Source organism: Rhinolophus ferrumequinum, chromosome 10, assembly GCF_004115265.2.
Source record: "Rhinolophus ferrumequinum isolate MPI-CBG mRhiFer1 chromosome 10, mRhiFer1_v1.p, whole genome shotgun sequence".
Taxonomy (NCBI): Eukaryota; Metazoa; Chordata; class Mammalia; order Chiroptera; family Rhinolophidae; genus Rhinolophus; species Rhinolophus ferrumequinum.
The window spans coordinates 56,182,035-56,209,165 of record NC_046293.1 but is presented as its reverse complement, the minus strand read 5'-3'; the positions used below and the strand labels follow the sequence as shown (position 1 = coordinate 56,209,165).

The window sequence follows — 27,131 nt, the reverse complement described above, 5'->3', positions numbered from 1 at the left end:
CTCATTTATCCATGTCCTGGGTCTGAGTCTTATTGCTCCCATTACATGGGAGCCCCTGAGGGTGATAGCTTTGCACAGAGTGAGATGCCAGACGCTGAACCCATCAGAAGGCTGATGGTGACATGGTTTTCTCTTGGGCCCATTCATATTTGTTCATATCCCTCCAACATGCACACGCACACACAACACACACACACACACACACACACACACACACACACACACACAGTACTGAGCAGACAGCCAGAATTCATCAGTTCATTTTTTCACCCAACAAACATTTGCCAAGATTTATTAAAGGTCAACTTGTGGTACACACCAAGAAATGAAAAAGACATGGTTCTTGCCCCAGAGCCACTCATTGTCTCACGGAAGGCATACATGGTAATCCAGGGTGGAAGAAGGGCCTAGAGATAATACTAGAGGAGGTGGCCCCTGAGCAGTGTGCCAGGTGACGAGGCGCTGGGTGGAGGCAGAAAGAACTGCATGAGCAAAGGCACAGAGGGCAGCACTTTATGACGTGTGCTGGGAATTACAAGCTGTGGTCCAGCCTGCAGACAACCTGCACAGTCACAGATACACTCTAATAGAAGCAAACCTCAAACAACACGACACGTAAGACACAAAAGAACACAAATGTATACATCCATGGGGACACAGGCAAACACACAGGAAGCCCACGGGCCTAGACACACACAGAGCCTCACCCACAGGCAAATATGGTCTAGCAATGCATACACGAACACACACCCACAGGTGCACACTCGCCCACCTTCCGGTCTGTGCCATTGAGCAATATGGTCTCGATGCGGTCGTAGAAGGCATCCACCCAGTAGAGACGCCCAGCTGGGATGTCCAGGCTCAGCCCATTGGGCCACAGCACTGTCTTGGAGGTGACAAAGATGTCTCGGTGTGAGCCATCCATCCAGGCCCTCTCCAGCCGCCCTCGCCGACTGTCCTTGGGGTCTTCCTCCCAGTCGGTCCAGTACATCCACCTGTGGGCAGTGACTGGTTAGCACGTGGGCCACCCCTGCCGTCAACAGCCTCCCTGTGATGCTAATCCATGTATGCTACAACCCTGGCCCACACATTTCATTCATTTATTCCTCCATTCAACAAATATTTGATGAGTGTCTACTGCAAGTTGAGCACCGTCTGGCATTTGGGAACCCAGTGGAGACCAAGGCAACCAAGGCCCCTGCTCTCCTGGAACTCATGTCCCACCCAGGGAGGTGGAGAAGAAACTAGTCAACCAAGAAGGCCTCACACATCAGAGAGTAATAAAAGCCAGGAAAGCCACAAAGCAGGTGACAGCATGGACAGTGGTCAGACAGCAGGTGGGGAAGGCCTCTCTGAGGAGGAGGCATTTGAGTTGAGATGTGGATGTTGAGAAGGAGCTAGACCTGCAAACACCTGGGAGTTCCAGGCAGAGGAACTCTTAAGAGCAGAAGACCTGAGGCAGAAAGAGCTAGGCTGTCTGTTTGAGGCATAGAAAGGAGGCAGTGGGGACAGAACTTCCAAGGGCAGGAAGTAAGGTGTAGATGAAGTCAAGCAAGCTGCAGGCAGACCCCGAAAGACCCCAGGCATAATAAGGAATATGGGTTTCACTTTAAGGGGAAGGAAGCCAGAGGAGGGCTCTGAGCTGGGAGTGACAGAATCAGATTTCCATGTATGTGTTTAAGGCACCACTCCCATTGCATACAGGGACATCTTCTCCCCTTTCAAACTCCCATTCTTGCCTAAGCATCCCACGTAGGTTCACGTAGGTTCCCTCCCCCATTCACTCTCTGTCTCATCCCCCATTTCTGAGACCCATAATGTGCCCGGTCCACCTACCCCAAGGCCCTGGGAGGACTCACCCATTGAGTGGATCCACCACAATGGCCCTGGGGTGTGTCATTTTGCCCTCTATTAAGGTCTTGCGGGTCTGAGCAGCTTTCTCCAGCCTGGCCACGCTGATGGTCTTCTTGGGTCCATCATCCGTCCAGTACAAATTGTCCCCCATCCAGTCCACAGCCACACCCTCCACATTGTGGATGCCTTTGGGGAGTGAAGAGGGCAACGATGGAGAGCCTCAGAGGAAGCTCAAAACCGCCTGCCTCTGCCCCTCAGGATGCATGTATCTTTGAGCAACTTGGCAAGCAGCGGGGGCAGGGAGCCCCTTGTGCCCAAGAGGGTGGGTGGGATGGGGATGGGAAGATGGAAGAAGGAGCTGGAAGACCATTTGTGTTGCCATATCTGTGTTGACGCACAGAGCCTCTCAAAACTGCACATGGCAGCCAGTCCACCTACGTGGCGGATACAGGCTTTCATGTGAGGGCATGTCTGGGCCTGAGCCGGGGTGGACAGCTGAAGCAATGTGCTCTGGGCACAAGTGTGATGCCATGTCCCTGGCCTAAAAATCCTGAGCTAACAAAATGAATAAATCAGGAAGTGATTTTTCACTTAGCTAACGGCTTCATCTCCAGTGTCCTTTAAATAGCAGTTCCCCTGGTATAGGGAACCCCAATCTTTTCCTGATGAGGAGTTACTTTTGATTTCCCCCAAGTCTTATGATTGCTGACTGCTGAGGTTCTCTGACCCGCGGTGGGGGGTGGGGAGCAGGGCAAATGCTAGTAACTGGCGTCAGCTAGATCGATCGGTTAGGACACCCTGGGGGCCCATGCGCAGGTTTGGCAATTCCTAACGCAGATAGGGAAGCGGCAGAGCTTAGCTCAGAGCCTCATATCCATCCACACAGATATTCACACATGGATGTTCAGAAGACAACGCACTGTTGACCTGCCTGAGCAGCTCAGAGGGAAAGACTGGATTCAGTTCACAAAACATGGAAGCCTGCAGCGTTCGGCGGCTGTGGCGTCTGGCTGCATAGACCTTGCGTGTGCAGAGGGGTGTCAGGGTGCCTGCTCCGATTCAAGGCCTCAGGCCTCTCCCCGGCTGTGTGCTGCTTCCAGCTCCAGGGCTCAGAGCCAATGGCTGAGAGACCCTGAGTTTTCCCAAGGGCTGGCAAGGACAGCCCACACTGCTTAATCCATCCATCCTCCTGCTTCTTGTCGGCTCAGCCAAGAAGGGGGTCACACAGGGGTCAATCTGTCATCCCCTCATCTCCATGCCAACCAGCACAGCCAGCCAGTCAGCAGAGGACTCTCCATGCTGAGAGGGCACTGGGAAAGAGAGGCCGAGGCCCCAAATCGCTTCCCATCCCAGGGGGCCACGTCCCTCGGGAGTCCATTCCACATACCTCCCACTTCCAGGGCCCTTACCATCCTTCAAGATGGTCTCCCGCTCAGTGCCATCGATCTTCTGGCGGCCAATTAGGTAGCTGGTGGTGTCAGCAAAGTAGATGAAGCCGGTCTCAGCGTGGAAGTCCAGGGCCCGGGGGTTCATGAGGTTCTCAATGGGGATCATGTGCTCATCTGGGACCTTGGCCCCCATATCCATGCCCCGGATGATGCCTGGCCGGCCCTTGCCATACACAAGGAACAGCTCGTGTTCTGGCTCTAGGGCAGGCACAAACAGAGGCACATAGTCAGACACACACGTATGCATGTGTGCAAGCGCGTGTGCGGGCGTACACACACACACACACACACACACACACACACAACTGCCATCCAGCTTTGGGGGCCGTGGCCCCAGTGGCTGCAATGTCCCAGCTATACTGGGCCTGGGGACGTGGGGGCAACTGGGGCACTGGGGCACGTGGACAGACACAAAAATATGTAAGGACCAGGGGACAATGCCCTGGGGGTTTTAACCTGTCCTCTAATGGGGCAAGTGTAGCAAGTAGCATGTTTTCAGGTAAGTGCACTGCTCAGCAGTGAAATTAGTGACGCAAAAACAGCATCTTCAAAACATGTTGATGCTTTTCACCACTTCCTCTGCTACCATCCTAATCTATGCAACATCACTTCTTCCTACACTACAGAAATAGCCTCCTGCCACTTCCCTGCTGTATGTCCTCCACCCAGCAGCCAGGGTGATCTTTTTACAAATGTGAATCAAATCATGTCACTTTTCTGCTTAAAAGAGGCCAAGCTCACACTGGCCTCGGAGCCTTGGCACTGTTGATTCCCTCGGCCAGAAATGTTCTTGCTTCAGGTAGTGAGTTACATGATTCACCTCCTCACCTCACAGAGAGCTCGCTTCAAATTTCATCTCTGTAGAGAAGCCTTCCCTGACCAGTCTATCTAAGTTGGAGCCCTCAATGCCACCGCTAACTCTGTTTATTTTCTTCCTAACACCTACCACCACCTGAAATTATATTTATTTGTTTGTCTGTCTCCCCTGCCAGACCATAAGCCCGTGGAGGCCAGAGATGACATTTATCTGTTCACTGCGGAATTCTCATTGCCAGGACAGTGCCAGACACATAGCACACGCTCATACTTATTAGTTGAATGAAGGAATGCATGAAAGGGCTAGTATAGTCTTCTATGGAGCTTGAGTGGGATAGTGGGAAAAGCCCTCTTTTCAGGTGTGGGTTCAAATTCTGCCTCTGCCCCTTACTAATGGTGAAACTGGATAAGTTCCTTCATCTCTCTGCATCTAAGACAGAAGTGGCTGAGCTGTGGGGAGGCAGATAAGGAGACCTTCCCACCCATCCCAGTAGGCAAGCACACCCTGCCCTGTTACTCACTTTTGCATGACTTCCCATCACTGCCCAGGCTGAAGCCGGAGCGGCAGCGGCAGGTCCGTGCCTTGTGGCTGTTGGCCAGCAGGCAGATGTCGGAGCAGCCACCCGGCTTCCCATACTGGTCATTCTCACAGGCATGGCTTCTCACTGGGGGCAGGTTGGAGAGCTGGTCAGGACCCCTCAGAGCCCCCATGCCCAGGTCTTGAGAAGGCTTCCTAAAGTCTTCCCACAACCATTCCTGCTGTGGTCTTTGTGCCTGTTGTTCCACTTGAGGACTTAGAAGCCACAGATTGGGACCCCTCTGACCCACCACAACCTAGCCTTCAGACTCAGGTGGGGGCTGCCATGGTCAGGCAAGAGTCACCCAATTGCCCATGGCCAGGTGTTTCTCCTCTAGACTAGCCAGGGGACTGGGAGGGGCACTCTATGAACTTAGCAGGAGGAGAAAAGGGGCTCCCTGGGGGCGGGATATGGAGGCTGCAGGGTAGAAACGGCTGGCGGGGGAGCTGAGGAGCCAGGGGACATAGTCTGGGGTGGATGGTTAGGAGAAGCAGTCATGATACGAGAATCAGGGGTTCGCACCGGAGGGTTCCTGGAGGGGCTGTGGAGCCCTGCTCACCTCGAGGCTGACGCCGCTGGTGGTAGATGTGGAGGGCGCCACCCTTGTCCACACGGGTGACGACCTGGTAGTCGGTGCTGTTGAAGCGGTTCACGCGGATCACGCTTGTCTTCTGCTGGGCATTGGCATTGTCCGAGTTGGTGGCATAGAGATAGTTCTCAAACACGGTCAGGCCATACAAATGCTCGATCTGAGACGAGAAGAGTACCACACGAGAAGGGAATTCTCCCTCTGCCGCCGAAGAGGTCCTCAGCTTCCCAGCCAAACTTCATCATGTGCATTCCCAAATTCATTCCAGACACCTAACTCCATGCTTTACTCCTGTCTCCTCTGGCTGAACTATCCTGTTCTTGAGACCTTTGCTTGTCAAAATCCCACTCATCCTTCACAGAGCATCTCTTTGAAGCACTTCTGGAATCTTCAAACCAGAGATGGTCTCTCCTTCCACATTCCATCTGTCTTGCTGTTTTCCACTGTCTGGTGATTTGTGGACCTACTGTACCCACTCTGCTCCAACCCCTTGAGAGCAGGAACTACGTCTCCCACAGAATCAGGCACACAGTAGCTGATGGCATGATTCTGGATTAAATTGGAGTTGGGCCCTAAACTCTGTCCATCGAGAACACTCTTAGCCTGCCTCCAGCCTCCAGTTTTGGGCGGGTTCAGAGGACAGACTGGCCCCACGCAAGCCCTATAACAGCCTCTACTACCCACATGACCTACCTAAGGGAACGAACTGTCCTAAGTTGTCCAAGACTAACAGGCTTGCTGGTTCGTGGGACTCTCTGGGCTAATACCAGGACAGTCCCAGGCAAACCAGGACGGACGGTCGCTCTATTCGAGAATGGAGGTGCCATCTCTGAGCTGGCAGGGCTTCTAGACCAGGTTTGAGTAATACTTCCCAGCTGTGTAACCTCAGGCAAATCACTTAGACTCTTGAACCTCTGCTTTTTTCATCTGCCAAAAGGGAACTGAGTATTGTGTTCATTCATCAACCAGGCGTTATTGTAGGGATCAAATGAGAAATGGGAAGTACAAGGTGTCTCTAAAATAACTGTTCCCATCAGAGTGGAAGTCACATCCTGTCCTTTCCCCAAAGTGCTCATGACCAGACCTCTCCCTCCCAGGGCGCTCAGGGCCACCACGCTGCCACCCCGAGCAGTTCCCCGCAAAGGCTTCCTCCTCACCAGGATGCCCTGGATGATGGTCTGCCGGCCCTTGCCTTCGTAGTCTACCACCTCGATGTAATCCAGGTAGGCATCGGCCCAGTAGACGAGGCGGCTGACCAGGTCCAGCGTGATGCCATGAGGAAACACAATCTTGCTATCGACCAGCTTGGTGCGGTTCTGCCCATCCATGTCACAGCGCTCCACCTTTGGGATCTGCCCATAGTCAGTGAAAAACACTTTCCTGTGGGCAGACGGCACGTTAAAAGGGTTCTGGACATTGAGCACCCACCCTTCCACTGTAGACTCTGCCTCCCCGCTTCCAGGGCTCAGACCCTGCCTGCCCCTCTCACCCCATAGTAGGATCCAGTGCAATGCCCTTGGGGTTGTAGAGCTCCAGGTCTAGCAGAGTGACACACGTGTCCCCGTTGCGATTGCAGACAAAGATTCTATCATCAATGTCATCCACAAAGTAGAAGTTACCCGTCAGCCAGTCGATGGCCATCTGCTCCACGTCTGGAGAGTGTGAATAAAAGAGCTATGGAGGGAGTCCTCCCACAGACATGCCCACCCTGTCTGGTGCAGAACCTACTGCTGAAGCCCACCCCCTCCGGGCCGCCCTCCTTCACCACCCAGGCGACGGCTGTCTCTCTTCCCTGAGCATCTATGGGAGTTGCCGACAGGGGCACATTTTGCCATACGATCTTTGCCATCTTTCCACCTGTCTGTTCTCTCCAACAAGAAGTCTCTGAGTATCGTCCCACACAGCCCCATTCTCAATGCTGAGCCAGGGCTGGCACAGGGGGCACTGGGTGTTGGTTGGGTGGTTCATTGACCAGCCCCTCCTTGAACAGTCCCATCTTCTTGGGGTCCCAACAGGCAGTGAGGACAGGTCCACTGCCTCATTCTAGTTTTTTTCTGTGTTTTTTTTTTTTTTTTTTAAATCTGCTTTTACTTGAGATAAGAGCACTCAGGCTAACTAAAACATCACATATCCTTGCTTTTGGCTGGACTTGCATCAATTTTATACGGTAAGTTGAGTTATCTTATGCTAGCCAGAGCACTGACTGGAAGCTGTACTGTTGCAAAAGCAGGGCACTCAACAATTAATCCAATCTGAGAGAAAAGATTGCCAAAATATGGAGACCACATGGATGGAAAAAGGATGGCCCATGGTGGCAAAAGTCTGGAACCAGAGACGTAGGCCAAAATAAACTTCTTCTACTCACCCCCACTACCCTGTTTTTTCAATGTCCCTATCGCTCAATTTCCTCATATTAGGGAGGGTGGGACTAAGATATAGGGCTGGAAGAGAGAGCACATAACAGGAGGGCCATCAAAGGACTCTGAAGGTAAACTGAGGCATGGCTCAGAAAGAGGGGGAGCTTCAGAAGGGTGGGAGTGGGGGAGGAGGATGGAGACCAGGTACTACATCAGTCTATGCCATGAGTCTGGAGGAGATCCAAGAGGACAAAAAGGGCCGAAGAGAATAGCGGTGAGACAAGGGCAGCCAGAAGTCTAGGAGGCAGGAAGTCTGGGGACAGGCACCCCTCTTGGCCTCCTCTGGGCCCCTCCTCTCTAGGACCCACTGGCTCTGTTCCACCCACTGCCTCCTTCAACTACTACCCTCAGAGGTGATGCCCCTTGCAAATTGTGAAATTTCCAAGACAGTGACTCCCTGGGACCCCTGCCTTGCACTCTTACCTCCAACTTCCCCAACAGGGAAAGAAACTTTTGGATGACCTGCCTTTGGCGGAAAATCACCCCACACTTAACCTAGTGGGGATTATTCTTTCCCCACTCAGCTATAGGTGTGATGACTGGGCATTCGGCTCAACCCCTCCCTAGTCCTTCTCCTCCCCATAGGGACTCAGGCTGTTTCCTAACAGTGGGTGGGGGGGGGGCAAAAGGAACAGGAACACGGTTCCCAAGGAACTTGGCTGGGCCCTGACACTGACTCAGAGTCACAGGACTTGGGCTGGGGGGGAGGGGAAAGAGCCAATTTGAGGCTCTCATCAAACTAGTTCCCCCTTCAGGTGCCCCACCCCCACTGACCTTCCCTCCGCGGTGAACGGGTGAACGGAGAAAGACACAGGGATGCGTTACCCCTGTAAGCGTTGATGTTCCCCTGAACCCAGCCACTCTCTCCGGTACTGACATGATCAGAGAGAGGGGGCAGAGCAGCCTGGGGATGTGGGTGCCAGTTCAGATAGGAAGAGGGTCCAGTGCAGGCGTAAGGAGATCAAAATGCCCCCCACACTGTTACCACAGAGAACAGAGATTAAAATGAACGCTGCTGGGCCACCTCCAGAGGAAGCCAAAGTCGGGGGAAAGGGAGGTTGTGCGTGGGTGGGGGTGGGGGGTTGGGCCCGCAGCCCCAGGCAGCCAGCAAGGTGGTTGAAAGGCAAACAGGGCTGTGTGCCCTTTCCTTGGTGGGCACAGTAGGGCTCTGGGGGTTTGCTGGCATGTAGACGAAATTCATCATTTGAAACTGTTTTCCCAGCACCAGCGGGTGCAGCTGCATCCTTCTCTCTAACTTCTGAGGCTTCCGAGTCACTACCCGGCTCCAGGGCTGGCAACACCCTGCCCCGCTGCTCTGCACCCACCTTTCCCTTGGCAGGAGGGGAGGAGGAAGACACCTGAAGGGATCTGATGTCCCCCGTCCAGGTGCAGTTCCACAATAATTCTCCCACGGCTCAGGACGAGGCTGAACTTTGGGACTCCCTCTTGGCTTGTATTCCATCCCAGTTCCAGGAAGGAAGGCAGAGGGACCGTCCTGCTCTCAGATATTTACCATTGGCTGGTCTCCCCTTCCACCTCCCAAAGGCCAGGCAGGGCCCCACTCAGCAGGCCGGTGAGGAGTTGGCAAGAGCTGGTCTCCAGCCCAGCCTGGCCTCCCCTTTGGTATTTTTGCAGCTGGAGACTATTAGTTGCAAGTAGAAATCCTTTGTTATCCAACCCCCTCCACCACATTATTTTCCTCTCCCCTAAAGTCCAGATTCCTCGGCCTGCCCCACCACACATATGCACAAATTCACATGCACACACATACGCTTGGCCACTCACACCACTCCAGGGCCAGTGTAGAGATGCGTTCAGATTGGGAGAGGGCGCCTTCTCTCCCAGGCTCCTCCACAGGCAGTGTCTAGGCCACTTCCCTCTGTCCGTGGATGGCATGGGGGGAAAGCAGTGTCCTGGGCTTGGGCCTAGAGGACCTGAGCATTCTGACCCCAGAAACCCAGAGGGTAGCTGCCCCCTCGTGGCCCAGCCTTCTCAGAGCTGACCCACCCCAGCACATCCTCCAGAGGAGTTCTGTCCAAAGGCCCCAAATCCTGAGGACAGAAGAGTCTCAGGTAAACTAAGGGAGCGACGCTGTGTTATGGGAGGAGCTTGGGGGGTGGTCTGGGGACCAAGGAGTTTGGGATTCCAGCGTAGAGAAGGCTGTTAGCAAGCTGGGAGGGAGATGAGACAGCCAGAGGACAGACCACAGCCTGCCTGTGATGTCGCAAAAGACTTTCAGTTCCAGGCCCCAGAATAGACCTGGGGTATGAGTGTAAGTGCTGAGCCTTCCCTGTACCCTGACTCCAGTGTTCAGCACTCTATACTCCCCACAACTCCAGTTTTTCTCAACTTATCCACCATTCACAATGTCCAAGAGGCATTTCCCTAAATAGTGGAGGCTTTTCCAAGAACAACAGACCCTACCCTGTTCCTAAGAAGACCCCGGCTTCAACTGCAGGATTCCAGCCACTCTCCCTAAAATAAATCTGGGGAAGGGGACCTCTGTGCCTTGAGGAAATATCCTCAACATATCCACACACCCAAAGATTGTAGGATAGGGCATGAGACCCCTGGGTGAGGAAGAATGCCATTTCCTCCTTAATCATAATCTCAGGGAACACGTTGCACCTGGCTAGTATTTTAGGAACCTCCCCACCTTGCCCACCACTCTGTTCTGCCATGGCCCCAGCTGGGGCTCTATATGCCAACTGCCTGGGTTTGAGTCCTGGTTCGGTCACCTTCCAACTGTGAGACTATGGGCAAGTGACTTAATGTCTGAGTCTCGGTTTGCTCATCTGTAAAATGGGTGGTGCATTAACAGCACACAGCACAGGACCTGGCAGATAATAAACACGCCACAAACGGGAGCTGTGGTTTGTATCATCGTCCTCCTTCATCTCCACCCCTTCCTTCCCTACCTTCTCCACCAAGTTACTGTCTGTGCCTTCAGCCAGAGCCCTACGGCCTCCTGACTAAAGATAACCCTCCAGGTAGGCAGAGTACAGGCTCCCATAACCCCAGTACTTCCTTTTATCACAGCCTGTTTACCTGACTACAAGTGTTATGAGAGCAGGGCGCTGTCTTTCATCTTTGTTCCCAGCTCCTGACAAACATGTACTGATTGATTCAACAAATATTTGTTGAGTACTGAGTCCTCACTCAGTTGTCCCAGAGCTGAGATCACTTTTTCCCTTCCCTTCTACTGCCAGAATCTTCCTTCTCTGAATGCCCGAGACAGTGGAAGATGCCATCTTTCTGGTAATCTTCCTGCTTGTCAGAGCCACTCAGGGATCTCGTCCTGAGGGCCGGGAGGATAGAAGGAGGGCTGGGGAGATGATCAAGAGTCTGGGGCCTTCACAGGTAGACCACCAGGCAGGCCTGACAGAAGCATTGCTAAATGGTCTGCCTTCACGCTCCTGTTTCCTGCCAGGTCCTGACTTCAGCATTTCTTGTTCCACTAGCAAGTCCGGGGCTCAGCCACATAGTGTCACCTCTGTCCCCTGGGCCCCCTTCCTGCTCGTACTTCCCCCTGCTTCCATCCCCCACCTGGCCCATGTCCAGTCCACAAAGGTATTCATGCAATCCTGGGTCCCAGGGATGAGACGTCTGGATTCTGCAGCTCTGATTCAGAATCAGAACCAGGGTCTTCCTGCTATTGAAAAATCCTTGCTGGACTCTAAAACACGTCTTTTGCTTAAGTTACTTCCTTTGGCTTGGAAACAGTGTGTGGGGGGGGACGGGGGGTGTTGGGAGCAGGCTGGGTGGAGAGGCAACTTCAAGGAGACAGCGGGGGAGGAGAGGACAGGGCTGGAGCTGTGCCTGAGACACAGGGCAGGCCCTGGCCTGGGAGAGAAGAGGAGAGGAGGGCTGTTAAATGATTAGGAAACTCTGAACGGGAATGGGAGGCAAAAGTACCAGGACGCAGGGGGCCCAAGGCCAAAGAAAGGGGTGGCTAGAGCCTCCCAATATTCTAATACTCTGTGTGTGAGAAAGGCCAAGGAAGGGGGTGGCTGGCTTTCATACATAGAGTCTGGAAGTGTTCCATAGGCATGGATGGGGTAGGAGGCTCAGAGGGGTGCCCAGTTCAGTGGGAAGACAGCTCCCCTGCCAGCTGAGGAAACCAGTTCTTCACAGTCTCAGAGGGGCTGCTCTCTGCCCCCTCTCTAGACAAATCACTACTCATTTCCTGTTGTGATTTTAAACACACACACACACACACACACACACACACACACACACACACACACACACGGGAGGGAAAGGAAAAGTGAAGCTGGCCAGCTGGAATTGGGGACCCATTTCGCAACCTTGCTGCCTGCAGCTAGGGGGCCTTTTCTGGGCCTCCCCGCCTACCTTCTTCCTCACGCAACATAGTTCAGGGGAGAAGCCCTGGGACTCTTGAGGGCCCCTCCAGAGCATCCTCATACACAGCCCCAAACTAAGTGACGTCAGCATACCTTATTTCCTTCAAGACCTCTATTTGTAACTCAGACCCTCCCCTCACCACACACACATACCTTCCCCGGGCTCTACTCCTGCAGTCTGCCCTCATTCTTTCTACAGTGGACATATCCTCAAAATCGAAGAGAAGACAGGTAAGAGGACTGCAGCTTAGGCAATGCAGCGCTGGGGGTGGGGTGGGGTCAGGTTTCCCGAGAGGGTGGTGAGAGGTGGTGGGTAGGGAGGGCAGGCCAGGCATAGCTCTGGTACTTCCAGGCCTGTGCACCCCTCTGGGCCTCAGTTTCCATAACTTCAGTCTTTCGTGTTTCACTTTCAAAATGTTTGCCATGTTTATGTATAGGTGCACTGTTACTTACCTGCTATTTCGTTTTAAATCAACTCACTTATTTTGCTGCATCTTAAATAATCTGTGAAATCATAGATTTGATAGGCTAGTTATAGGAGTTTCCTAACGGGAATTAAGTAAAAATGTAACTATAATAATAGAAACAATGCACATCTACGTACAACTTAAAATCAAGGCGTCCCTGGCTTTGGGAAAGGCAGTGTTAAAAACCGAGGGGCCGGCCTTGGTCCCCCCTAAAGGTCTTCCGGCTCTCGTTGTCATGTTCTCAGTCATGGAATCAGAGTCCTAAGAGATCTCCCATCCTGCTGGGACAGCAGCAGAAGGGAGGATGGGCCTTGGGGTGACATCCCAGGAGGATGAGGAAGAGATCACCCCAGTCCAGGGCAGTGAAAGCACTGGGGCTGGGGGGAGAGGGCCAGCAGCCGAGGCTTAGGTAAGGGAAGAAAGCACACACACACACCTTTCAGATTCTGGGACTTTGATCAATAACTGTCCCCCACTCTTGAGTACAAACAGAGGGAAGAAACTGGGGTCAAGACAGGAAAAAGAAAGAGCTTCAGTCCTGAGCCTACTCCATGAGCCTCTCCTTGAAGCTGCACCAACCACCGGTCACCCCAGGGCTATGGGGGGGCCCTCTAGGGCTCTGAGGACTCGCAGCAGATCTGGCTCACACCCATGTGAACCAGGACCCATGTGAAAACAGGCAAACTTCCTGGCCTCCTCCTTTCCTTTTATTCTATTTCTGTTTCCAGAGTTTTCTCTGTGGCAGGCTCTCCCTTCTTGCCATACCAGCAGGCAGGCTTCTTTCGGCCTCTTGGCCTCTGAGCACCAGCACCTCTCAATTGTCAGACTCTTCCCTCTTGCATGGGGCTCAGCCCAGGGGTCTGAAGGAGGTCCTAGTCATAGCCAAGAATGGAATGATAGCAGGGAGGTCTCCCCCAGAGGGCAGGGAGAAAGCAGGAGAAAGCAGCAGCCTTTCTTCTTCTTCCCCCTTTGGGAGCTAATTATAGGCCAGCAGCCCACTGCACAGGTGAGTGCCTGGGACCAGCTGCCCTACACACCAGGACAGGCCATTTAGCCTCTCCTGGGAAGGGAGGATAAACTGGGGATGTGGGGAGGGCACTAGGGGAGAGACACTTCCTATATCCTCAGCTCAGGGCCCATAATTAGTTTGTGGGATGAGAGAAAAACAACCATCCTCAGGGTGACGGCCAGACATCCAGGCGGCATGGGCTATGGGGTGGAGGCAGGGCAGGGAGGAAGGGACAGAGGCTGGGGGCAAGAGGAACCCACTCCTTAACCCCACTAGCATTTCTCCCTAGAACCTTGGACTCTTTTGGCCTTTTGGACTCTGCCCCAGAGGGACCCAATGAACCTAGCAGACTGGGAGGCAAGGCTCTGTTTGCCAAGGGAGGGGTACCCGCCTGAGGTTATTTCCTGCCTCTCCTGGGGAGGAAGGCAAGAGAGGGGCCAGGCCAGAGCAAAAGCTGAGAAGGTTCCCATCAGGGCACCCCCCCTCCCCGCCCACCCATTCCCCCAGTCCCCAAGAGCCCATGGTCTGGCCCTCGGGGCCAGGGAGGGAACTGCTAGAGCTGTTTGCCCAGACAGGCCTGTTGGGAGGGGCCGCCAACAAGGAGCAGGGAGAGGGCAGCTGTCTCATGGGGTCTCCCCCCAATCCTACCCTATCTATTATGGGGTTTCCTGCGCTGCCCGCCTCCTAAAGCTCAGCCAAGCAGATGGGGCAGCCCCCAGCCCAGCACTCCTAGGACATATGCCTGATCACAGGTAAGCCCTGGTCACCAACAGCCCAAGGACACCACGGAGACGCTCTGGAGGACTAGAGCCCAGACGTGGACCATAGGATGAGGCCATCGAGGGCAAGGACTCTCAGAGGAACACCTGCTCCCCCCAGAACTAAGCCCTGTGCCCTCCCGGGGTCTTTGTCTTCTGTGGGGATCATCACATGGGGACCCAGTGAAGGAACCTCAAGATCTAAACTGGCCCAAGGTTCACCACCCGAAACCTTGTGTGTGCCGTCCTCCAGTTATGTCTGGCTTTCACTTCAATTTATCTGATCCGGACAGGCAACCCCAAACTCATTATGCAAATTAGAAATCAAAGCGGAGACAGGGAATTCTGGTTTACTCAAGGTCACAGATCCAGTTACCCTCCCCCGTGGGTCAGATCAACCACAGGCCCCATCTTTCCCTCAGCCCTGTGGTGCATTTCCTGGGAATGTGATGATGCCAGATGTTTTGTTTGTTTATATAGCAGCATCTGAGCCAAGCAGGACTGCTCCAAGCAGTGTATCTATGCCCTGGCCCCATCCCCACCCCCAGTAACACCCCTTCTTCCACCCCTAGGACAGCAAAGTACAGCCTAGGGAGGGAGCCTGAATGGCAATGTCTAGGGTTTCCTAAAACATTCAGGTGGCCCCAGTGCCCACCGCTCCTCTGGTCTTATCCATTGCCACAAACAGCCCCAGGACCCCCACACTCATGCTGCAGGAGGAGGTCCCTTCTGGAGACACCCCCAAGGGAAACCATGGGACATGGAGACAGACCCAGCCAGGCCCTGGCTGCTTTGCCCTCAGCCACAACCTAACCAGGCTCCACAGGCTCTGGGCCCCTTTTTCCCCTTGCCTTGGTTCCTGCTGGTTGGGAAAGCCCCTTGTCGCCTAATAAACATTCCTGTCTCTTAGAAGGGATAGTCCCTGATCTCTGGGGACTGCCCACTTGTTTCTCCTGCAAGGCCTTCCTCAGATCTGGGCCAGAAAAGCACAGCCTGACTCTGTCCCTACCACAAACAGGTGTCAGCATGTGCAGCCCTTGCCCCAGCCTCCATTGGCGGCTTCTTGTTTAGGCGCCTGTGCCAGACAGGGGTCATCCTGCTTAACTCTCGGCCTCTGTTCCGGTCAGGCTCCATCTCCCCTGCCCTCCCCTGCCCTCCAAGCTGGGAGCAGGTGACTCACGGTGCAGGCTGAGGGAGATGTTGATGGTGTGCTCGTCCACGAAGCCCTTCAGGCCAGGCATGCGGGCACACTTGAGCTGCGTCTGGGCAGCACTGTCCCCAACGTGCACCCAGCACACAGTCTCGTTGGCGTAGCTGAAGTCCATGGCTGTGGTCTGCCGCGTGCTGGTGGGTGTGATGGTGGACACCTGGGCCCCGTTCAGGTACGTGGCCAGGATGTTCTGAGAGTTGGCAATCAGTAGCACTGGGGGCCGGTCTACGGGCTCTGTCGATGGAGGAGAGGAGGGTCAATGAACCAAGAGACCCTAGGACCTCTCAGGCCACTCCCCATCAGGGAACAACACTGAGGGCAGCTAGCATTGTGACCACACCTGACCCCACGCACCGTTCTTGGCCTTGCAGGATCGGTTGTCTGGCTGCAGCAGGTAACCCTCCACACAGCCGCATGTGAAGGAGCCGTCTGTGTTGCTGCAGAGCTGGCTGCAGGTGCCGTACACTGAGCACTCGTCAAAGTCTGCAGGGAAAAGGGCAAAGGTGTGGTCATTTCCACTGTGACAAGGGCATGGAAATGGGTACCCTCAGACACTACCACTGGGTGTGTCCATCCCTACAGCTACTTTGGAGGACAATTTGGCAGAACCTATTACAACAAGAAATGTGCAAACTTTATCATCCAGCAAGGCCAGACTTGGAATCTACCCTATAGAAATATCCACATATGTACTCATCATCCATTCATTCAGAAAGCATTTCTTCAGTACCTACTAGGTGTCAGTACTGTCCTAGGCTTTGGGGATACATCAGTGAATAAAACAGGTTCAAATTGCTGTCCTCATAAAATGTAAATTATGATAAAAACTGAAATACTGTTATTACAATAATAAATAAAACAAAAAGGTAAATTATATTTTTTTGAGGTGCTAGTGCCCTGGAAGGTGACTGGTGCCATGGGAAAAATATTAAGCAGAGAAAGGGGACAGAGAATGCAGGTGGTGGGGGTGTGATTTTAGAGTGGCCAGGGATGGCCTCACTGAGAAGGTGGCATTTGTGCAAAGACTCGAGGGAGGCAAATTTAAAACAGAAAAGTTTGCATTGTTTGTAACAGAGAGAAATTGGGAACATCTTACTCATCAATAGGGCGATGGCCAAGTAAACTGTGGTAAGTCATACATCACAGTTGGTTTTAAAAGAATGAGGGAGATCTCTACATGTTAACATGGAAAAATCTCTAGAACATGCTGAGTGAAAAAATTGAAAACAGATACGTACAGTATGATAGTTATGTAAAAAAGAGCAGATGCATATAAAGAGTGCTTTCACTTAGATTTTCGGTGAGTACATGCATACAGATGTACAGAAAGAGGCCTGGAAAGAGAGAGAGCAAACTGATAAAAGAGTTGACTTCCAGAGATGGGAAAGGGACCAGAACTGAAGAGGATTTGTCAAAGTGGGCTTTGGTTTTCTCTGTAAGGCTTTAATTTTTTTCTTTTTTTTACAAGAAAACTCACACATGACCTATATAATTTTAAGATGAATTTTTAAAAGTCTGGTAGAAGCAAATGGGCTCGCAGTCATGCCTGGAGGCTGTAGGGAGTGTACTCGTGCCTCCTCTCTTGCACCTTCCATCTAACTTTCTCCTACCCCAGCCAGCCTGCTGGCCCTGCCTCCCTCTTACTCCCACCAGCACGCAAGCACTTGCAAGCATTTACCTTTGCAGGTCTTGCCATCTGCCTGCAGCTGGAAGCTGTTGTTGCAGTAGCAGGTGGGCCCGTTGAGTGTGGGGACACAGTGGTGCTGGCAGCCCAGCTGAGAACAGTTGCTTCGGAGCTCTGTGGAGGGGGCAGGCGACACATGCTCAGGCCCCCAGACCTGGCAGCCACCCCCAGACTGCAACTTTCCCCCAACTCCCGTCAACCCTTCAGAAACCACATTCAAGGCCTACAGTGTTGGAAATGGAAAGGGTTTAGGAAGCGTCTATTATATTTTGCAAGAGGGGAAACTGAGACCCAGGGAGGGTATGACCGCCCAAGTTCACACAGCCAATTATGACATAGAACCACATACATCTCCCTGCTCGGCTTTTCTCTGTCCCCGTGGAGAGCGGTTTGGTAGATGGTTGGGCTCAAATGGAGAGAGGACAGAATCTTAGCTCCTCCATACGCCTTTTGTCTGCACTGCCCGGAGACTATGATGTTGGCTCCAGGGCTGAGGGTGAACAGTGGGTATGGAATCGAGTCATTCCCTGCAGGATCCCAGATCTGGCTTAGAAGCACCCCTGCAACCTATCCCTTGAGCCCTAGAGACCTCTGAGAGAAGGCCTAAGTAAGGTCCAGGTGGAGGATGGGAGGAGGAGCAAAATTGTTTCCCTCGGGATCCTTCTCTAATCTTTCTCCTGCCACTGACCCACTTCCACAGGGGAGACAGAAGGGAATGAGACAGGAGGGGGGGAGAGGTGGGAGCAGCTGCCCCCCCCAGACCAGCGACCCAATTAATGGCCTTGCGTGGGGCCAGGCGGCCTGGCTACAAAGACCCCTTTGTCCAGCTGCCTCACACCCCCACCTAGGAGTGAGAACGGCCCGAGAGGCTAAGACGTTCAGAAGCACTAAGCCTGCCAGGCAGAGCTGGGATGGGGGGCCAGACCCCAGTTATTTCTTTTCTTCCACACCTTCACCCAAATGTGCTGCCTGCCCAGCCTCCCCTCACAAAGGGGGAAAGTACTGTATGTTCTGGAAAATCTAGAAAAGAGTTTCTCTTTGTAACATGGGGTAGAAGGATAAGGAGATCCATCTTCTGTAATATCAGAGAAGGAAGTTCAAACCCTAGCTTTTTGGGGCTTTTTGTTGTTTTTGAAGGTGAAAAGGTATTCAAAAGGAAGCAAACTTGAACATGCACAAACTGATGAAATGTGCGTTGTAATTGAAGTCAGCCTCTAGGTCTACACTCTGTGTCCTATCCCAGGAGTTTCAGACAAAAAACATGCAAAATCAACCAAAGCAGAGGATTAAAATCTTCCACGAACGCCCTTGCTCTACACCCCCTGCCTTAGTGAGCAGAATCTGGGTGTCTCCTTCCACAGGCTGGCGAGGCAGGCGAACGAAGCTCCAGACCCCCGGCCCCAGCTCCAATCACGGCATCAACTCTTCTCTGTTCATACTCATGTTTCATGAAACCATATAGAGAACTGACCCCACTATTTACCAAATAAATAAATAAATAAGAAAACCTTGATCTAGTATAAAGCTCTCATTTCACAGGTGGGAAACTGGGGTCTGGAGAGGGGTAGTGACTCATCCAAGCACATACAGAGAGAAGTGCCAGGCCAGGGCCCTTACTGAGGCCTGCAGGGCTGCTGACCAAGCTCCAAGCTCAGAGCACCCATGGATTTGGTCGCTGCCGGGTAGTAATACTGTGTAGGGGTGCAAGACAAGGCCTCATGTCCACTGGAGGTGTGAGGACACTCCTCGGATGGCGGGCCTCCATACGACACAGGTGCCCCACTGAGAACTCACTGCACCCATCTGGGACAGGAGAGGTGGAGGAGCCCTTACCTCGGCAGTGGGGCCCCTCGTCCGAGCCATCCATGCAGTCCTGGACGCCGTTGCAGAGGCGGGACATGAGAACACACAGCTCAGTGCCCAGGCAGTTGTGCTCGTTTGGCTGACATCGCTGAGCCTTACTCTGTGGGCCTGAGGGGCAGATGGAAAGGTTAACATGACCAAGCTGGCTCGAGCGGCCGTCTGGCCAGCTGCTCACGGCGGGCAGAGGAGGCGAATTGAGCTTAGGGTTTCAGACTTTTTAGATCTCAGGAGGCCTCAGAGGTGGTTAGATTCTTCGACCTAGAGTTCTACACCGTTCCAAACAGCAGTCACACACCTGGGAGCAGCCAGGCGGAGGGAGAACTAGGCCTTCAGCCAAGAGCCCACTCTCCCAATGCCTCCACATTCTATACTCAGAAGACAGGCTGAGGTTAGAGGTGAAGGTTCGGATGAGCTGAGGAAACAGTCCGTGGCAGAGAAGCTCAAACGATAAAAGAAAACACCTCCTTCCCATAGGCCCAGGGCCTGGGGCTGACAGTGGGTCCAGGTCTTCCAGAATTGCACTGTCCAATACATACCGCCAGCCACAGAGAGCTTGAATTGTGACTAGCTCAAAATGTAAGTATAAAATATACACGGGCTTTTGAAGAGTTAATACCACACCCCCCCCCCAAAAAAAAAAAGCAGAACTCATTAATACTTTTATATGAATAATATACTGAAAAGATAATATTTGGGACACATTGGGTAAAATAAAATAAAAATTTCAACTGGTTATTTTTACATTTCTTAATGTGGCTATTAGAAAACTTCAAAATCGCCTATATGGTTTGCATTGTATTTCGATTGGACAGCATTAGTCTAGACCCCCAACCCCAGAGCAGCCTGCCTGATGGAAGGATTTGGGAAGGGTCAAAAGTGGTGGCCCACTGGTGCTATCTCTGGTACTTCCTTTCTTGCCCAAGAAGATGGGCTTAGGGGCAGGGTAGAGCTGCTCAGAGAATCATCAGGAGGCCACATGGGCTAGGATGCCAGCTGAGCCCATGAGCTGGAAGACAGACTCCTGCCTACGGGCTCCCAAACGGGCACAGGGTGTGTGAGTGAGAGTGTCTGCATGTACGTGGGAGGATCTGCATGCACAGGTGAGGGAGGTGTGTGGTGTGGACGAGGGTATATCTGTGGTCTCCATGTGCTGGTGTTTCTGGCCTCAGTAGGTGCATTTCCATGTCCTTTGGGGAGTGAGTCTGAGTTTGTGTGTGTCTGGGCATCTGTCTGAGTGCAGGTTGTGCTTTTGCATCCCCTGTTTGAATGTTGACTGTGTTGCTGTGAGAACGTCTGTGCTGGTGTCTGCCTTTGTCTGTGTATGTCGGGGTGAGGGGTGGCGAGGTGGGCGAGTCAGTGCCCAGGAGGGGCTGTGTGTGAGTGTGATGGGTCCAGGAATGTGTATGAGTGGGGACAGTGTAGGGATGTATATAAGGTAGGGTTTGCATCAAACTAAAGGAAGAAGGAACAAAAAGAGCCAGATCCGGCCCCTCTGCAAGGCTTTCTTAATCCTTAACACCAAGCATCAGGTTAGAAATGCGGGCTGTAAAGGTGGCATCAGACAAGAAGACGCTGCAGGCTGAACCAACCCCAACCCCACCATAGGAACACGTGAAGAATATCCCTGGCCCTCACTCCTCCAGGGCAGGGGATAGGGGTGAGGCTGAGAGAGCTGGTGGCTCCCGCTCTGGCCCTAAAATTACCCCTGATAATTATGGGTGAGAGCTGGGGAGAGCACAGGGGACCGGGCTGGAACAGAATAAACCCAGGAGAGAGAACAGAGGCAGACCTAATACTATAAGGGGACCCTGGCCCAGATTAACCAAGAAGGGGAGAGGTTGAAAGCGGAGACCTCAGCACTCTGTCAGCTGCGCAGGACTCCGGGGGTCCAGCCAGCAAGTCCTCCACCCCCCACTGGCAGGGTAAAGGCTGGGCGGGGACCTTTCTCCCAGTTTAAACAGCTGCCTCTGATTACACCACTTACTGGGGGCAGGGAAGGCGGGGGTGTCGGGAAACGCATAGGGGTGGGGCTTCTGGTGCAGAGACTGAGCAAGAGTTGGTGGCCTTTGGCCTGGGAGCCTGAGGACAGGAAGGGGACCTGGCCCGACCTGGGGGTACTCAACAAGGGCCAGGAGACTCTGAGGTGGGACAAACAAAACAAAAGTCAGGTTGGGCCCTCTCCTTCCAACAGAATTATCGGTGCAAAAAACACAGTCTCTGGCAGGCTTGGGTAGGTAGCGGCTCAGGGCGCAATCGGATGTGTCATTTCTGAGCACACCAGCCGTCATGTCGGCACTCCAAAGGTTGGAGAGGACAATTCTAGCTGTGTCATGGACAAACAATTACAGAGCAAGGTCTACACCAGGCTAGAGATCAGCAGTCCTCATTCCAAACTGCCTGGGCCAAGAGGAAAAGGGATAAGCCAGGGATTTGGGAGCAGGGACCCAGAAAAGTACGTACAGATCTCAGGGGCCTCATCAGATCCATCCGGGCAGTCCCTCTCACCATCACACCGCCAGCCCTTTGAGATACAGGTGATCTGGTCTCTGCAGGCAAACTGCTTGGGGCTGCAAGTCTTAGGGGCTAAGGATGAGGAAAGAAAATGGGGTGTAAATGAAGGCTGGAGGCCAATGTGATGGCCCTAAAGCCCCCCTAGGGCTCCTCCTCCTTCCCCAGCATCAGTTCCCATCTGGTCCAGACTCTGAGCCACAATCCATGTGTCTGGGGAGGGAGCAGGGGTGGGGGTGAGGGTGGCTGTGTGTCACTCCTGGAACACTGTGTACCTGTGGTGGGGGTAAGGGAAGGGTGCAGGAAGCATATTTTATTGTCCTCTACCCAGCCCCCTAGGTAGCCCCTCTTACAGCCCTCGGGGTCAAAGCCCTGCTGTCCCAATTACTCTGGCCAGGCACCAGCACTCCTGGCTTTGCTGACTGAAAGTGCTAGTGAAGGATGGGACACTTAGGGGGCATTGACATGTTTTCTCTCTACCTTTCTCTCCCTCCCACCAGGAGTCCAGAGCTGGTCTTTTTCAACCGCTCCACTCTTCTGCCCTCTGGTCCCTGGAATCTATCATCCCACCCATCTCCAACTCCTAGCCACCAGGCCCCCAGAAGAAAAGTGTGTTTGTGGGGTGTCCTCGGTACAGCGGGAGCTAGGTATCACAGAGGTACTGGAGGGCAGGCTGGGCAGGGCAGGGCAGAAAGCCCAGCCTCCACCTCCATTCTCTAAAGATACAGCCTCCCTTGTGGTTAGACCTCAGGGAGGACTTTCGGCAGACGTCCTCAGAGGTAAGATGCACCTAAAGATTGCTCGAGATCATGGAGTTGGAAAGCCGAGGCAGGGGGATGGCTGGGATGACCTGTGGGAGCTGATTTTAGTCCAGCCAACCCATGAAGTTACTATATCCAGGACCTCGTCGCCCTGTCCCTTTACCCCTACCAGCCATTCTCTTACATCATTCTCTAAGGAGGAATTACGAATGGTAACACTGACTCTCATTGTGGGCTCCATATGTGCTGGGAACTGTGGTAAACCAGTTCTTTCCATGTATCATCTTATTTAATCCTCTCCACAATATAAAGTAGGTATCACTAATACCACAGGTTCATAGATGAGGAAACTGAGCCTCAGAGAGGGGAGGGTCACATAGCAGGCAAGTGACAAAACCAGGGTTCACTTGGTTTTGAGCTGACTCTAAGCTTTTAGCCAGGGCAGTCTATACCAGTCTCCCCATTCCCATGAGAGATACTCAGGAGCTGTTCCTCCCAACCCCATTACCATGTCCTCTAGGGGAAGAAAAGTCTCCCCATGCCTTCAGCCCCACCCATGGCTGGGTTCCCAGTCTCCCTGCTCTTCATCGCCTTTTCCTCGGCCTATGTCAATTCCATTTCTATTCAGCCGGCCTGCACTGGAGACAAGCTCTGTGCCAGGCACTGCACTAGGTACTGGGGTGCCAAGGAGGAGCGAGATGCCTTCTCAGGAGCTTTAGCCCCTTAGGAAGACAGCTGTATATCACTACCTTGAATGCACGGCAGAGTGAGCCCAGGGCTAGGACAGAGTACAAGTCAAGTATGTCAGGGCTCTGACAGGGAGGGACAGAGTCTGAAGGGGGGCCACACAGAGATGTCCTCCCTCCCTAGCCCCCATCTCTGGCAGAGGGGACTACACTCAGGCCCCTGGCCAGGATGAGAGTCGAGTTCAGGAAACACATCAAGGATAGCTGGGCCAGGCCCCCCCTCCCAGAGTCCCCTCCCTTACCCCCCACCCTGAGTAGGGAATAAAGGCCCCTTGAGGAGGTGGATAATGCTGAGTTCATTGCCCCACTGGGCCAGCTGTGAGGTCTTCCCGGGAAACAGCCCGCCAGCCTAGTTAGCATGCTGGAGAACGGTCCTCTTCCCCTGGCCAGCCAAGACCGGCTGGTGGTGGTGGTGGTGGTGGGGGAAGCTGGTAGAGGGGGCTGGAATGGGACTCAGAGGCAGATGGGCTGTTTGGAGCCCAGAAACAGTCCCCATGCCCGCCACCCGCCACCTCCCACCCCGGACTTAGTCCACACCCCCACTCCTCCTGGGCCAGTACTCACAGCCTGGGCCTGAGGTCACTGGTTGGTCACTCCAACCTCCCCTCCATTCTGTGCCCCAGCCACGATACCCCCTCCTTTGGCCCTCACTTTGTCCCCCCTGCTGTCCCCCACCCCCATTTTTGGCTTGAACCCGACAGAGGAAACAGCAGCTGGCAAACTCCGAAAGCTGGAATGAGAGAGATTCACAAACCAGATGTGCTTTTGCAGAGGGAGGGGAGTGGGGGATGGGGAAGTGAAAGGAAGAGGAGCCCTCGGGGGCCCCCTATCCCACAGCAGCATCTCTTCAGGCCCAGGGGCAGAGGGACTTGGGGGTGCACATCACCCAAGGGCCAGGGCAGCACAAGGATTGTGGAGAGATAAGTGAAAGAACTTCCTTCCAGTCAGGGATGGTAGAGAAAGCCCTAGGAATGTGGAGTTTGAAGGCTCAGGCCTGTGTTTGATTTCCTTCAAGGGGAGGAAAGAAACAAATAACCTACTTTGGGTCAGTCTACACAGCCAAGGGAAGCCGCACTCTGAGTTGGGAGGGAGCTGCAGTGGGGGTGGGGTAGGAAGCTGGTAATCTGCTTAGAGCCTCCAGCCAACCCCACTCCCCTCAGCTGAGCATTCTGCATCTGATGCCAGTACCCAGAAAACCCACCTTTGTGGCCCTTAGATGAGGGAATAACATTGTACTAAGTTCAGCCCTAAATTTGGGATCATCTACAAGCCTCCCCTGCTGCCTGCCCCTCATGAGAATTGGGGCTTCCATGTGATATGAGCATTCTTCAACATGGCCACTATGAGTCAGCCACCAAGCTGAAACACTTTGTACATATCAACGCATTTAGATCCTCACAATCCTGTGAGGTGGACACTGTTGCAATCCCTATCATAGAGATGAGGAAACCAAGGCACGGAGCAATTATTAACTGAACAGGTGGTTTCCTCACTGGCTATGATGATGATGCAGCCAGATAGAGACGGATGAAGAAGTGAAACGGCAGGAAGAATATTTTGGTCCTCTGGCACCGGGTGTGAGGAGCGGGATTATAGTGGGTGGTAGTGGCCTTCAGGGCTCCTCAGAGAGGAGAAGAGGGCATGGAGAAGACGAGAGGGACGAGAACAAGATAGAAGAGGCAAGAAAGAGGAGGGAGAAGGAGAGGACTAGAAAGGGAGGAGAACGAGCAAGGTTGCAGAGAGAACGCCAGGATACAGGGGCCGTCTGTTCTCAGCTTTGCCTGAAGATGAATGTGACCGCCATGCTAACTCTGGCCAACACCCCTGCCTCCCCTCAAATCCAGGCACCCAGCCCAGCCATGGCCCCCCAGGGCCACCAAGCTGGAGCCAGGACAGGAGGTGTAGGGTTGGGTGTGCTTCCAGACACAACACGGACCCCACTGCCCTGCTTGGGCCTTGGCTGTCGTCCTCTATCCCATTCTGGGACCTTGGGGGTGGGGTGGGGAAGGGGGGTGAGCGTGCTTGGCCAGAGAAGAGAGAGTGAGGAAAGTAAAGGCCCTGAGGGAGTCTTCTCCAGAGGAGGGGACTCATCCGCTGATCTCCTTGAGAGCAGTGAGGCAGAGGAAGAGAGGTGAGACCTCAGATGGTGCTTCCTAAAGGACCAGGAGATTTGAGGCAGGAAATGCATGAAAGAGACCCTTGAGGCCCTTTTCAAGAGCAGATACAGCAGAGATAGGCTGTGTGTGGGGGGATGTTTTCTAAAGGGAACCACATGATATATCTAAGGGAACAGAGGAGCCAAGGGGTGGGGGGTAAGGGGGTAGCCTGCAGGAATCTAAACTTTCAAACATATGGGAGTGGGGCAGCAAGGGCCTCCCAAACCCAAACCGAGAGCTTTTCACTGAATTTTATGCATTTTGGGTGTTACCCGGTGGCTCCTTCCCGCAGCTCAGTGAGGCTCAGACACATTTTTGTCATTCCTGAGTCTGGGCCTCTGCTTTGCGGCCTGGACAGATGAACAGACAGGATGGCTTGGACTGCCAGGGGAGGGGAAGGGTCTCCCCCTCCATCTTGAGTCAATATTGACTCAGCAGCACATTAGCCTGACAAGTGACCTCCCCACCATCTTTTCCTTTCCTCACAAATAAAATTCAGACCCTTCGAATGCCCCTAGAGGTCATCGTATCTGTTACCCGGCCTTTATAAGCCTTGCCCAACACACGCGCATGGCTTATACTCAGTAGAAGTAAGAGCTCTAAGCTCCTGACCCATTCCCCACACCTTTCTCTAGTTCTCAGGTCATGAGGAAGTTCTGCCAGAAGTCTAACCTCCCTCTTTCTTTCTGAAATATTTCCTTTCTCCGTCTTACTCAGCCCACAAAGGGTATCAAGTTCTCGTCTCTGTTTCTTGCAGAAACATTCTCTCCAACATCCATTCCCAAAATTAGTGGAGGGGAATAAGAGAGAAACTTGGAGGAAAGTGGAGGCGGAATTTCACTGCCAAACTAGATATTCCCAGTCTGGCCTAGGAAGGGAAGAATAACTCCAAAATGGCAAGGTGGGAGCTAGGGAGCATGTGAGAAAGCCCAGGAGAGCTGCCTGCTTCTGGGTAGCTTTCAGGAAACTGAGAGGCTGGATGGAGGTGGATGGAGACAGGCAGAGACAAAGCAAGCGACAGAGACTGAGAGAGACAGGACAGAGAATGCCATGAAGGATGGGCAACAAGAGAGATGAAACAAGAAGATGAGAGACGGAATTTCTGAGAGGCCAAGATTGCACACACGGATGATAGACAGTCAGAGGCAAAAAAGCCGAGGTTGCCAAGATAACGACACTGTTGTGTTGGGATGAACCTGGAGAATAACAACCTCCCTGAGACTCAGATTAGGGTGGGATATATAAAGCATATATAAAGCATATATCCTGCTTTAGATAGACGGAGTCTCTGCCCTACCAATGTGTGACCCAAGGGAGACCCAGAATAGGGAGGGACTACTGCCTCCCACAGAATTGGGAGGGAGGGAAGAAGGAAGACAGGGCTTTTCAACCATGGAAGCTAAGGCCCGGGGAGACTCTGACCTCCCCAGGATGAGTAAGAGGGACAAATGCCTCTCCCCCCACCATCCCTCACCTCACTCCCAGGGAGGTTTTACACTGGTGCCTGGGGCTACTGCACCGGAAGCACTCCAGATCCAACTGCTTCCTTTTCCAAACAATGCAAGATCCTGCTAACTGGGCTGAAATTTGGGACTGAACACAGGGGGGGTGGGATTAGGTTCTCCAAACACTCACACCAGCTGCCAGCTCCACCAGGTCAGGGATCCTTGTGTGGTCCCACTCAACTGGGCAATGAGCCCCACCCCCATCCAGAGCTGAAGGACTTGAAAGCTGGAGAGTCCACAGAGGTGGGTGGGAACCGTGAAAAAAAGACTACTGAGAGGGAATAAGCTCTGGGCTTGGGGTTCTGATGTGCAAGGTGGAGACTGCAGCAGGAGGAAAGAAAGACTTGGGTACAGAAGGGCTTCCCAAAGGTAAGGAAGGAGCTTTGAAGACTTGGGGG

At 53.3% G+C, this 27,131-nt stretch overlaps 1 protein-coding gene across 3 annotated transcripts in view; it reads right to left on the bottom strand.

Annotated features, from left to right (window-relative positions):
• LRP1 (LDL receptor related protein 1) overlaps positions 1-27,131 on the bottom strand; it is an 85,068-nt gene that overhangs the window by 54,509 nt on the left and 3,428 nt on the right. For all 3 annotated transcript variants that reach the window (XM_033117435.1, XM_033117434.1, XM_033117436.1), the window contains exons 2-13: positions 21,518-21,640; positions 19,028-19,165; positions 17,189-17,308; positions 15,865-15,993; positions 15,481-15,744; positions 6,775-6,937; positions 6,443-6,665; positions 5,256-5,445; positions 4,640-4,783; positions 3,264-3,500; positions 1,860-2,040; positions 773-995 (exon numbers count right to left, since the gene is read on the bottom strand). In XM_033117435.1, the coding sequence (XP_032973326.1) occupies positions 773-995; positions 1,860-2,040; positions 3,264-3,500; positions 4,640-4,783; positions 5,256-5,445; positions 6,443-6,665; positions 6,775-6,937; positions 15,481-15,744; positions 15,865-15,993; positions 17,189-17,308; positions 19,028-19,165; positions 21,518-21,640 (2,135 nt within the window). The remainder of the gene's footprint in view (positions 1-772; positions 996-1,859; positions 2,041-3,263; positions 3,501-4,639; positions 4,784-5,255; positions 5,446-6,442; positions 6,666-6,774; positions 6,938-15,480; positions 15,745-15,864; positions 15,994-17,188; positions 17,309-19,027; positions 19,166-21,517; positions 21,641-27,131) is intronic.